The sequence below is a fragment of the Salmo salar genome, chromosome 10 (assembly GCF_965601325.2).
Source record: "Salmo salar chromosome 10, fSalSal1, whole genome shotgun sequence".
In the NCBI taxonomy this organism is placed as follows: Eukaryota; Metazoa; Chordata; class Actinopteri; order Salmoniformes; family Salmonidae; genus Salmo; species Salmo salar.
In genome coordinates, this window is record NC_138300.1 from 53782766 (window position 1) to 53795268 (window position 12503).

Below are 12503 nucleotides of genomic sequence, written 5' to 3' on the forward strand. Positions count from 1 at the left end.
CCATCGTGACAATAATCAGACATGGCCTAGTAATAATCGTGTGTATATTAATTAATCAGTCATTTCATTGGTAGGAAATGCTGACAATAATCGACATTTCAATGATGTAAGTTGCGATTATGTGATACTATTTTTTCCGTTTTTAAATGATTATAATCTGTAACCCTTTTGTTGATAACCAGAAGTACACATGTGCATCAACAGGAACGAAGAAACTTAATATTGAATTAATGGAACAAATGACCTTCAGCGCTTTACTCTTAGTAATACTATTAATACCATTACAATATAACAATATTCTTACATTTATTTGTAATTATATATTTTTACAATATTTTAGTAGTACATATATGTAATAACAATACACACATTTGTGAGGAAGAAAAAAAAAGTTAGTCCTATAAGAATACACTTGAATAAAAACAAACCAAAAAAACACAACAATTAACTATATAATTAAAAAATATATATAAATATATTTAATAACACAACTAACAAACATTGCTAAGTCGTAAGCATGACGTCTGTAACACATCCGGGTCTGTTCTTTCACGCCATAATATAGCTCACGTCATAATATAGCTCACGTCATAATATAGCTCACGTCATAATATAGCTCACGCCATAATATAGCTCACGTCATAATATAGCTCACGTCATAATATAGCTCACGTCATAATATAGCTCACGTCATAATATAGCTCACGTCATAATATAGCTCACGTCATAATATAGCTCACGTCATAATATAGCTCACGTCATAATATAGCTCACGCCATAATATAGCTCACGTCATAATATAGCTCACGTCATAATATAGCTCACGTCATAATATGGCTCACGCCATAATATGGCTCACGCCATAATATGGCTCACGCCATAATATGGCTCACGTCATAATATGGCTCACGCCATAATATGGCTCACGCCATAATATGGCTCACGCCATAATATGGCTCACGTCATAATATGGCTCACGTCATAATATGGCTCACGCCATAATATGGCTCACGCCATAATATGGCTCACGCCATAATATGGCTCACGCCATAATATGGCTCACGCCATAATATGGCTCACGTCATAATATGGCTCACGCCATAATATGGCTCACGCCATAATATAGCTCACGCCATAATATAGCTCACGTCATAATATAGCTCACGCCATAATATAGCTCACGTCATAATATAGCTCACGTCATAATATAGCTCACGCCATAATATAGCTCACGCCATAATATAGCTCACGTCATAATATAGCTCACGTCATAATATAGCTCACGTCATAATATAGCTCACGCCATAATATAGCTCACGTCATAATGGAAAGCTGTATTGTGACGACCGCTTGGCAACAAGTGTGCTAAAACAACCCGCGTAACAAACGCTGTATAAGTGAGTTTTGACGTTTTAATATGTCTCCATATTAAAACCCCCTTTCTATGTAACACCGGCCCCAGAAGATTTCCTTCCCACTTCGAAAAAGGGAAAATCACCTTCTTAGGAAGGTTTTAAGCTGTAGCCTGAAACGCCACGAGGAAGCCCGAAGATTTAGGGTGAAACTCGAGGAAAAAGTCAAATATAGAGCTGTCAGATGTCCTGCCGTCGACAGGAGCGTTCACAAACGGCACAGTATTTTTTTTTTCTTCACATATTCTCAGACCTCTTTACCAGTCCATTTGCTATTCATTTCTAATTGGTATTGTAGCCCTTCATGTTTTGAAGAAATTTGATTGTTTTTAGTCAAAACACTTCAATCCAGTGGGCATAGCCTGACTATATTCGCAGTGACAAAGGGTTTCTAATATTATGATTGGACATCAAAGGAGCAGCTACATTGACTATTGGCTGGAACAAATCCTCTCAAAGGAGCAGTTACATTGACTATTGGCTGAAACAAAATCCTCTCTTTAAATAATTTCAGTGCAAGGACACATGTTAGCACTAAACCCATGCCAAGTCAGTGGACACATCATTGGAAGTTACATGTCTAACTGAAGAGTCAATAGTTACAGTATATTAAGGCCAGGGTTGGGGCCAGGGTTGGGGCCAGGGTTAGGGCCAGGGTTAGGGCCAGGGTTAGGGCCAGGGTTGGGGCCAGGGTTGGGGATAGGGCCAGGGTTAGGGCCAGGGTTGGGGATAGGGCCAGGGTTAGGGCCAGGGTTAGGGCCAGGGTTAGGGCCAGGGTTGGGGCCAGGGTTGGGGCCAGGGTTAGGGCCAGGGTTAGGGCCAGGGTTAGGGCCAGGGTTGGGGCCAGGGTTAGGGCCAGGGTTAGGGCCAGGGTTAGGGCCAGGGTTGGGGATAGGGCCAGGGTTAGGGCCAGGGTTGGGGCCGGGGTTAGGGCCGGGGTTAGGGTTAAGGCCAGGGTTGGGGCCAGGGTTGGGGCCAGGGTTAGGGCCAGGGTTGGGGCCAGGGTTAGGGCCAGGGTTGGGGCCAGGGGTGGGGCCAGGGTTAGGGCCAGGGTTGGGGCCAGGGTTAGGGCCAGGGTTGGGGCCAGGGGTGGGGCCAGGGTTGGGGCCAGGGTTGGGGCCAGGGTTAGGGCCAGGGTTGGGGCCAGGGTTAGGGCCAGGGTTGGGGCCAGGGTTAGGGCCAGGGTTAGGGCCAGGGCTGGGGATAGGGCCAGGGTTAGGGCCAGGGTTAGGGCCAGGGTTAGGGTTGGGGCCAGGGTTAAGGCCAGGGTTGGGGCCAGGGCTGGGGCCAGGGTTAGGGCCAGGGTTAGGGCCAGGGCTGGGGCCAGGGTTGGGGCCAGGGTTAGGGCCAGGGTTGGGGCCAGGGCTGGGGTTAGGGCCAGGGTTAGGGCCAGGGTTAGGGCCAGGGTTGGGGCCAGGGTTAGGGCCAGGGTTGGGGCCAGGGTTAGGGCCAGGGATAGGGCCAGGGTTAGGGTTGGGGCCAGGGTTGGGGCCAGGGCTGGGGCCAGGGTTAGGGTTGGGGCCAGGGTTGGGGTCAGGGTTAGGGCCAGGGTTAGGGCCATGTTTACGGCCAGGGCTGGGGCTATTGGGGCCAGGGTTAGGGCTGTGTCCTCACTAGCCTTATCTCACTGAGAGAGGATAACAGCTAAGTGCTCAATAGCCTCACTTACCTCTGACTCTATATATCAACAGGACCTGGTGTTGGACAACCCTAACTGACACCAGGCTTTTATTATGGTAATATAACAATAGATACCAGAGACCTTTATTCTGGAATAAATTACAAACTAGACAGGACTATATTAGTCATACGTTTTGTGACGTAAAAGGAAACATATATTTTATCATTAAAGAGGCAATCAGCAGAAGAAATAATAACAAAGCGGTACTCCCCGCCCCTGTTTTGGTAAACAGCTGAGGGATGAAGCTGAGAGAACTGCGGATATAAGGATTGACCATCCATGATATCAACATGATAGTTTTAACCAGAGGCTATATAGCTTGTTTACATTTTCTGTGTTTACAAACGTTTTTTTTTTAAATTTATTTTTATTTAACCTTTCTTTAATTAAATAACTAAACATTGGATTAAAACAAGTTTAAAGTGCCTTCAGTAAATATTCACACCCCTTGATCTTATCCATGTTGTTATGTGACAAGCCTGAATTTGAAATGGTTTTAAAATGTATATTTTTTTTTTGTCACTGATCTACACACAAAACCCCATAATGTCAAAGTGGAATTATGCTTTTTGAAATTCTTACAAATTAATAAAAAATGAAAAGCTGAAATGTCTTGAGTCAATAACTATCCAACCCCTTTATTATGACAAGACTAAATAAGTTCAGGAGTAAAAATGTGCTTAACAAGTCACATAATAAGTTGTATGGACTCACTCTGTGTTCAATAATAGTGTTTAACATGATTTTTGAATGACTACCTCATCTCTGTACCCCCACACATACAATTATCTGTAAGGTGCCTCAGTCGAGCAATGAATTTCAAACACAGATTCAACCACAAAGACCAGGGAGGTTTTCCAATGCCTCGGAAAGAAGGGCACCTATTGGTAGATGGGTAAAAGTTTTTTAAAAAAGCAGACATTGAATATCCCTTTGAGCATGGTGAAGTTATTAATTACACTTTGGATGGTGTATCAATACACCCAGTCACTACAAAGATACAGGCATTCTTCCTAACTCAGTTGCCGGAGAGGAAGGAAACCACTCAGGGATTTCACCATGAGGCCAACGGTGACTTTAAAACAGTTACAGAGTTTTAATGTCTGTGATGGATCAACAACATTGTATTTACTCCACAATACTAACCTAAATGACGGAGTAAAAAGAAGGAAGCCTGTACAGAATAAAAATATTCCAAAACATGCATCCTGTTTGCAACGAGGCACTAAAGTAATACTGCAAAACATGTGGCAAAGCAATTCACTTTTTGTTCTGAATACAAAGTGTGATGTTTGGGGCAAATCCAACACAACACATTACTGAGTACCACTCTCCATATTTTCTAGTATAGTGGCGGCTGCATATTCTTTTATTTAACATTTATTTAACTAAGCAAATCAGTTAAGAACAAATTCTTATTTTACAATGACGGCCTACCCCAGATAATGTTGGGCCAATTGTTCACCGCCTGAAGGGACTCCCAATCACAGCCACATGTGATTCAGCCTGGATTCAAACCAGGGACTGTAGTATCACCTCTTGCACTGAGATGTAGTGCCTTAGATCGCTGCACCACTCGGTAGTGTTATGGCTGTGCTTGTAATCGTTAATGACTGGGGAGTTTGTCAGGATAAAAAAAAAAAAATAACTAATTGGATTTATTAAGCAAAGGCAAAATCCTAGATGAAAACCTGGTCCAGTCTGCTTCTCACCAGACACTGGGAGATGAATTCATCTTTCAACAGGACAATAACCTAAAACACCAGGCCAAATATACACTGGAGTTGATTACCAAAAAGACAGTGAATGTTCCTGAGTGGCAGAGTTACAGTTTTGACAAATCTGCTTGAAAATCTATGGCAAGACCCGATAATGGTTGTCTAGCAATGATCAACAACCAATTTGACAGATAATAACAATGGGTAAATATTGTCCAATCCAGGTGTGCAAAGCTCTTATAGACTTACCCAGAAAGACTCACAGCTGTAATTGCTGCCAAAGGTGATTCTAACATGTATTGACTCAGGGATGTGATTTCTTATGTACATTAGATATTTCTGTATTTCATTTTCAATACATTTGCAAACATTTCTAAAAACATTATTTTCCACTTCCTCGGGGGATGTCATAGGGGTATTGTGATGTCATTATGGGGTATTGTGATGTCATTAGGAGGTATTGTGTGTAGATGGGTGAGAATAAAAATATATTTAATCCATTTTGAATTCAGGCTGTAACACAACAAAATGTGGAATAAGTGAAGGGGTATGAATACTTTCTGAAGGCTCTGTAGATTTTGGGTTTCTGATGGGGTGTGACTGTGGAACTAAGCTCATGAGGCGGTTTCTAAGTTATATTCTTCAAGAATCAATGGGTACATATCATTCATTTATAAGTTATATTCTTCAAGAATCAATGGGTACATATCATTCATTTATAAGTCCAAAAATGGATGTAGCAACTGCTGATTGTCCTTTTATATTTATTTGGCTATATATTTGTCATACATTTCATGATTAAAAGGACGCGAGAGGAATAAATCGCGTGTGATTTGTAAAAACTACACCTGGAAATAGGGGAGAAGTTTTAATACGACATGGAATCACATCAGAATTAAACAACATGCTCTAGTAGTAGTAATCAAGTGGTTTAAATCAGATTATTTTTCTTATATTTGAAATCTCCAGAGAAAATGTAACATAAACAGTAACACAATAATGCATGCATTGACCTATGTGTTCTACTATTTTTCATTCTATTGTATTGAAATCAGACATTTCAGAATTGCTGGGAGAAGTCATCAAAATGTCGACATTGACTAGCAGTTGACAACTGAATACTTCTGGAGACGAGAATCTAAAGACTAAGCAGTACGTTTAAATATTTCTGCATGACGAATGACACATGTCGCTTCTATTGTTTATTCCTATTCCAAGTACGCTGCTTGCAACATTTTGAGACATTTTTTTATTATAGCCATACATTTCCTACTATTAATCTAGTTGATTTTAAATACTGTATCATGCTAGAATTATAATCGAACCCATTCATAACCTACATTTAAGAAGCTGACTAGCTTACTTGTATGCAGATCATGTAGCCTCAAACCTTAAAACGCAATCGTTTTGTGTTTCAATCGCGCTTGATAAATTTACACCATTTTGCTCTGTATTCACTATTCACTATGTTTTATGAATGAGAGGAGGCGAGGAAAGGGAACAGCGTGGTTCCGCCCCCATCAGGAAATGACGACACGACAGTCAACACGCGGAAGTTCCGTGTTTAGTTGATTAGTGACGTTGTGCCTGAGACAAATGTGCCTTGCTTCAGCTAAACGGGATGAATGAACTAGTTGTGCTACCCGAAGAGATTCATTGAAACAGCAGCAAACAAGTAAGGGAAATAATTGAGTCTAAGTAGAGATAGCAAGTTGTATAAGCTTCGTTTACTTTGGCTACTGAAATGACTAGATATCTAGCTAAGGCTAACGTTAGCAAGCAGGCTAAAGGACTGGAGCTAGCCAACTCAACTGTCATTTGGCTAGCCAACACTTTTCCAGAATGATAGTCCAAATAACTAATCAGCTAGCGAACTAACTCTAGCCAGCCCTATTAACTGCTACTAACTAAGTAGATAACTAATGGTACGAGCCAGGCCCACACGTTTGTTTGAAACTTGCATACTAATTGTTCTAGCTAGCTAGCTGGGTTGCATTGTATGAACCCAATCAACAATATTATGATGTCCTTTTTTTAAAGGCACTTCATGGTCAATCCGATGTCTGCATTAGCCGTGCGGTATTTACGGTGACATGTCCTCTGCAGAAGTCAGGGAATTCATACTTCTTTGCGCTTCGTAGAGCAGTTGTGAAGGAAGATGTTCAAAGAAGTGAGTTTGTGTTTACACAGGACTTCCCGCCCTCACCTACAGTCAACCAATCATGTCAATGCGGAGCTATACGGAGCCCTTCCGCGTTGTTACGAGACGCGCGGCGAGGCGGTGGCATCTTCATGCCTCCAGAGGCTCAGCAATTGCGTCTCATCATCCGTAATGCGCCTCCGACCACATTCCAGATTAAACATAAATTGGATTTAATCCAGATGAAAGCGACAGTATACATCAGCTACACCCATAGAGATTGATAGAGGAATCATATATATATATATATATATATTTTTAAACTGTGGTAGCACTATTGAGGCTACAACTCATAGGAATCCCCACCCACTTGACTACTTTGACTACATAAAAAAAATATATATATATATATATATATATATATATATATATATATATATATATATATATATATATTTTACCATTATTTAACCAGGAAGGCAAGTTGAGAACAAGTTCTCATTTACAACTGCGACCTGGCCAAGAATAAAGCAAAGCAGTTCGACAACATACAACAACACAGAGTTACGCATGGAGTAAAACAAACATACAGTCAATAATACAGTAGAAAAATAAGTCTATATAGCAAATGTGAGCAAATGAGGTGAGATAAGGGAGGTAAAGGCAACAAAAAAAATCCATGGTGGAAGCCCTTCATGGTGCTGCCCATGCTTTAAACGGCCCTTTGGCCACAAGAGGCCTCTATCATTCTCTATGGCTACACTGTCTAGCTAGCTAGCTAGATGCCAGGCTGTAGTGAGCTGTCACAGTTCAAATCAAATTGTATTTATCTCATGCTTCGTAAACTAACCACGAAATGCTTAGGGGTCCCTTTTCCAACAATGCAGAGTTAATGATAAAAAAAAAATATATATATATATATACTATTTTTTTTCGTTATGTTTTTCGTTATTCACTGAGTATTTATTCCTTCGTGTCACTATCTATATATATATATATATATATTTTTTGTGTGTGTAAATGTGTGTATATATATATATAGATAGTGACACGAAGGAATAAATACTCAGTGAATAACGAAAAACAACGTTGATAAACTCGAAAGTTTCACTACGTAGCAAAGCAAGCTAGCAAATGAACCACACTCAAATCACACTGATTGGATACATGACACAAGGCAAAAAACAACACGGTGTTGTGTGAGGTGGTTAGTTATCATACAGCTAGCTATGTAACTTCATGTGGTCAAATAAAGGACGATCTATAACACACATTACCTTGTGACTGGTTCTACCAGTTCTCTACAGTCCTGCATCTCTAGCTATGGCAGTTAGCTTGACTGGAGGGCTTTTTTTGAAGGGCTGTTGCTATGGCTAGCTAAGGAAAGCCCCTCGGGTTACCATAGCTTGACTGGAGGGCTTTTTTGAAGGGCTGTAGGCATGGCTAGCTAAGGAAAGCCCCTCGGGTTACCATAGCTTGACTGGAGGGCTTTTGAAGGGCTGTAGGCATGGCTAGCTAAGGAAAGCCCTCGGGTTACCATAGCTTGACTGTAGGGCTTTTTTTTTGAAGGGCTGTAGGCATGGCTAGCTAAGGAAAGCCCTCGGGTTACCATAGCTTGACTGGAGGGCTTTTTTGAAGGGCTGTAGGCATGGCTAGCTAAGGAAAGCCCCTCGGGTTACCATAGCTTGACTGGAGGGCTTTTTTTGAAGGGCTGTTGCTATGGCTAGCTAAGGAAAGCCCCTCGGGTTACCATAGCTTGACTGGAGGGCTTTTTTGAAGGGCTGTAGGCATGGCTAGCTAAGGAAAGCCCCTCGGGTTACCATAGCTTGACTGGAGGGCTTTTTTTTGAAGGGCTGTAGGCATGGCTAGCTAAGGAAAGCCCTCGGGTTACCATAGCTTGACTGGAGGGCTTTTTTTGAAGGGCTGTTGGTATGGCTAGCTAAGGAAAGCCCTCGGGTTACCATAGCTTGACTGGAGGGCTTTTTGAAGGGCTGTAGGCATGGCTAGCTAAGGAAAGCCCCTCGGGTTACCATAGCTTGACTGGAGGGCTTTTTTGAAGGGCTGTAGGCATGGCTAGCTAAGGAAAGCCCTCGGCTTACCATAGCTTGACTGGAGGGCTTTTTTGAAGGGCTGTAGGCATGGCTAGCTAAGGAAAGCCCCTCGGGTTACCATAGCTTGACTGGAGGGCTTTTTTGAAGGGCTGTTGGTATGGCTAGCTAAGGAAAGCCCCTCCGGTTACCATAGCTTGACTGGAGGGCTTTTTTGAAGGGCTGTAGGCATGGCTAGCTAAGGAAAGCCCCTCGGGTTACCATAGCTTGACTGGAGGGCTTTTTTGAAGGGCTGTTGGTATGGCTAGCTAAGGAAAGCCCTCGGCTTACCATAGCTTGACTGGAGGGCTTTTTTGAAGGGCTGTAGGTATGGCTAGCTAAGGAAAGCCCTCGGGTTACCATAGCTTGACTGGAGGGCTTTTTTGAAGGGCTGTAGGCATGGCTAGCTAAGGAAAGCCCTCGGGTTACCATAGCTTGACTGGAGGGCTTTTTTGAAGGGCTGTAGGCATGGCTAGCTAAGGAAAGCCCCTCGGGTTACCATAGCTTGACTGGAGGGCTTTTTTGAAGGGCTGTAGGCATGGCTAGCTAAGGAAAGCCCTCGGGTTACCAGATATGTTATTTGGCTAGCTCAACTTGCTTTATTCCCCCCCCAAAAATTTTAAACTATGTGTTTGTTTGTGACTTGGCCCCCCCCCAAAAAAAACTCCTTGCCCCCCCCCCCCCCCCCCCCAAAAAAAACCATGGGACTGATTTTCTTCCCTGTTGTGTTGTGGTCCAGGACAGAGGCAGGATGTTGGAGTCCTATGTCACGCCCCTGTTGATGACCTACGTGAACAAATACATCAAGAACCTGAAGCCCTCTGACCTGCAGCTGTCGCTATGGGGAGGAGATGTGGTACTGAGCAAGCTGGAGCTGAAGCTGGATGTCCTGGAGCAGGTATGGAATAACCCTGGAATTAAACCGGAATAAAGCTTATTAACACTGTTATAACACTGCAATAACACTGTAATAACACTGTAATAACACTTTAATGTCCAGGAATAACACTTAGTAATGCTAATGACTTTGTATCTGCTAATTTCCTGAGGTAACTTTATGAATGCAGGTCAGGTCAGTCTCAATCTGCTCTTTTCCTGAGGTAACTTTATGAATGCAGGTCAGTCTCAATCTGCTCTTTTCCTGAGGTAACTTTATGAATGTAGGTCAGTCTCAATCGGAGTCTGCTCTTTTCCTGAGGTAACTTTATGAATGCAGGTCAGGTCAGTCTCAATCAGAGTCTGCTCTTTTCCTGAGGTAACTTTATGAATGCAGGTCAGGTCAGTCTCAATCGGAGTCTGCTCTTTTCCCACAAGAGGTCATTTGTTCCATCGACCGTGGTTAGACGTGTGTCCCACTGCCACCTGTCTGTCTGTTCCTGCTCAACAGCGACACCCAGGGACACGGACTGGGATCCCACCAGTGCTGATGTCAAACATCGCCTAGTCTGTGTCCAGTGCTTGATGATGCGGCGAGAGCAGTAGCTTCATGTGAATTTTAGTGATTACTTTAGATTCAGATTTGAAACATTCTCTTATTCTGTTCAATTCAATGGCTTTGATGGTCATGTGTAACCTAAAGGTTGCTGGATCGAATCCCCCGAGCTGACAAGGTAAAAAAATCTGTCGTTCTGCCTCTGAACAAGGCAGTTTAACCCACAATTCCCCCGGGAAATAATACTATTTTTTTTTTTTAACTGACATGCCTAAAAGTTAAATTAAAAAAATAAAACCCAGAATGAAATCAGGACCTAAAGTCCTAAACATGGTCCTCAATTCATATACAGAAGTTTTACTGTTGATTTATTCTGTTCAGAAGTTAGAAGAGATCGTACCCTCATGTCTGGTCAGTTGTCCACAGATGATATACCGTAGAGATCGTACCCTCATGTCTGGTCAGTTGTCCACAGATGATATCCCGTAGAGATCGTACCCTCATGTCTGGTCAGTTGTCCACAGATGATATCCCGTAGAGATCGTACCCTCATGTCTGGTCAGTTGTCCACACATGATATACCGTAGAGATCGTAGCCTCATGTCTGGTCAGTTGTCCACAGATGATATCCCGTAGAGATCGTACCCTCATGTCTGGTCAGTTGTCCACAGATGATATCCCGTAGAGATCGTACCCTCATGTCTGGTCAGTTGTCCACAGATGATATCCTGTTGAGATCGTACCCTCATCTCTGGTCAGTTGTCCACAGATGATATCCCGTAGAGATCGTACCCTCATGTCTGGTCAGTTGTCCACAGATGATATCCTGTAGAGATCGTACCCTCATGTCTGGTCAGTTGTCCACAGATGATATCCTGTTGAGATCGTACCCTCATCTCTGGTCAGTTGTCCACAGATGATATCCCGTAGAGATCGTACCCTCATGTCTGGTCAGTTGTCCACAGATGATATCCTGTAGAGATCGTACCCTCATGTCTGGTCAGTTGTCCACAGATGATATCCCGTAGAGATCGTACCCTCATGTCTGGTCAGTTGTCCACAGATGATATCCTGTAGAGATCGTACCCTCATGTCTGGTCAGTTGTCCACAGATGATATCCCGTAGAGATTGTACCCTCATGTCTGGTCAGTTGTCCACAGATGATATCCTGTTGAGATCGTACCCTCATGTCTGGTCAGTTGTCCACAGATGATATCCCGTAGAGATCGTACCCTCATGTCTGGTCAGTTGTCCACAGATGATATCCCGTAGAGATCGTACCCTCATGTCTGGTCAGTTGTCCACAGATGATATCCTGTAGAGATCGTACCCTCATGTCTGGTCAGTTGTCCACAGATGATATCCTGTAGAGATCGTACCCTCATGTCTGGTCAGTTGTCCACAGATGATATACCTGTAGAGATCGTACCCTCATGTCTGGTCAGTTGTCCACAGATGATATCCTGTAGAGATCGTACCCTCATTTCTGGTCAGTTGTCCACAGATGATATCCTGTAGAGATCGTACCCTCATGTCTGGTCAGTTGTCCACAGATGATATCCTGTAGAGATCGTACCCTCATGTCTGGTCAGTTGTCCACAGATGATATCCCGTAGAGATCGTACCCTCATGTCTGGTCAGTTGTCCACAGATGATATCCCGTAGAGATCGTACCCTCATGTCTGGTCAGTTGTCCACAGATGATATCCCGTAGAGATTGTACCCTCATGTCTGGTCAGTTGTCCACAGATGATATCCTGTAGAGATCGTACCCTCATGTCTGGTCAGTTGTCCACAGATGATATCCTGTAGAGATCGTACCCTCATGTCTGGTCAGTTGTCCACAGATGATATCCTGTAGAGATCGTACCCTCATGTCTGGTCAGTTGTCCACAGATGATATCCTGTAGAGATCGTACCCTCATGTCTGGTCAGTTGTCCACAGATGATATCCTGTAGAGATCGTACCCTCATGTCTGGTCAGTTGTCCACAGATGATATCCCGTAGAGATCGTACCCTCATGTCTGGTCA

At 43.1% G+C, this 12503-nt stretch overlaps 1 protein-coding gene across 1 annotated transcript in view; it reads left to right on the forward strand.

The window, feature by feature from the left end:
* Positions 1–6342: 6342 nt before the first annotated feature.
* The window catches only part of LOC106591508 (intermembrane lipid transfer protein VPS13B), a 336266-nt gene continuing 330105 nt past the window's right edge, over positions 6343–12503 (forward strand). The window contains 2 exon segments of the mRNA XM_082957077.1: positions 6343–6486; positions 9778–9936. Of these exon segments, the coding sequence (XP_082813203.1) occupies positions 9790–9936 (147 nt within the window). The 5' untranslated portion in view covers positions 6343–6486; positions 9778–9789.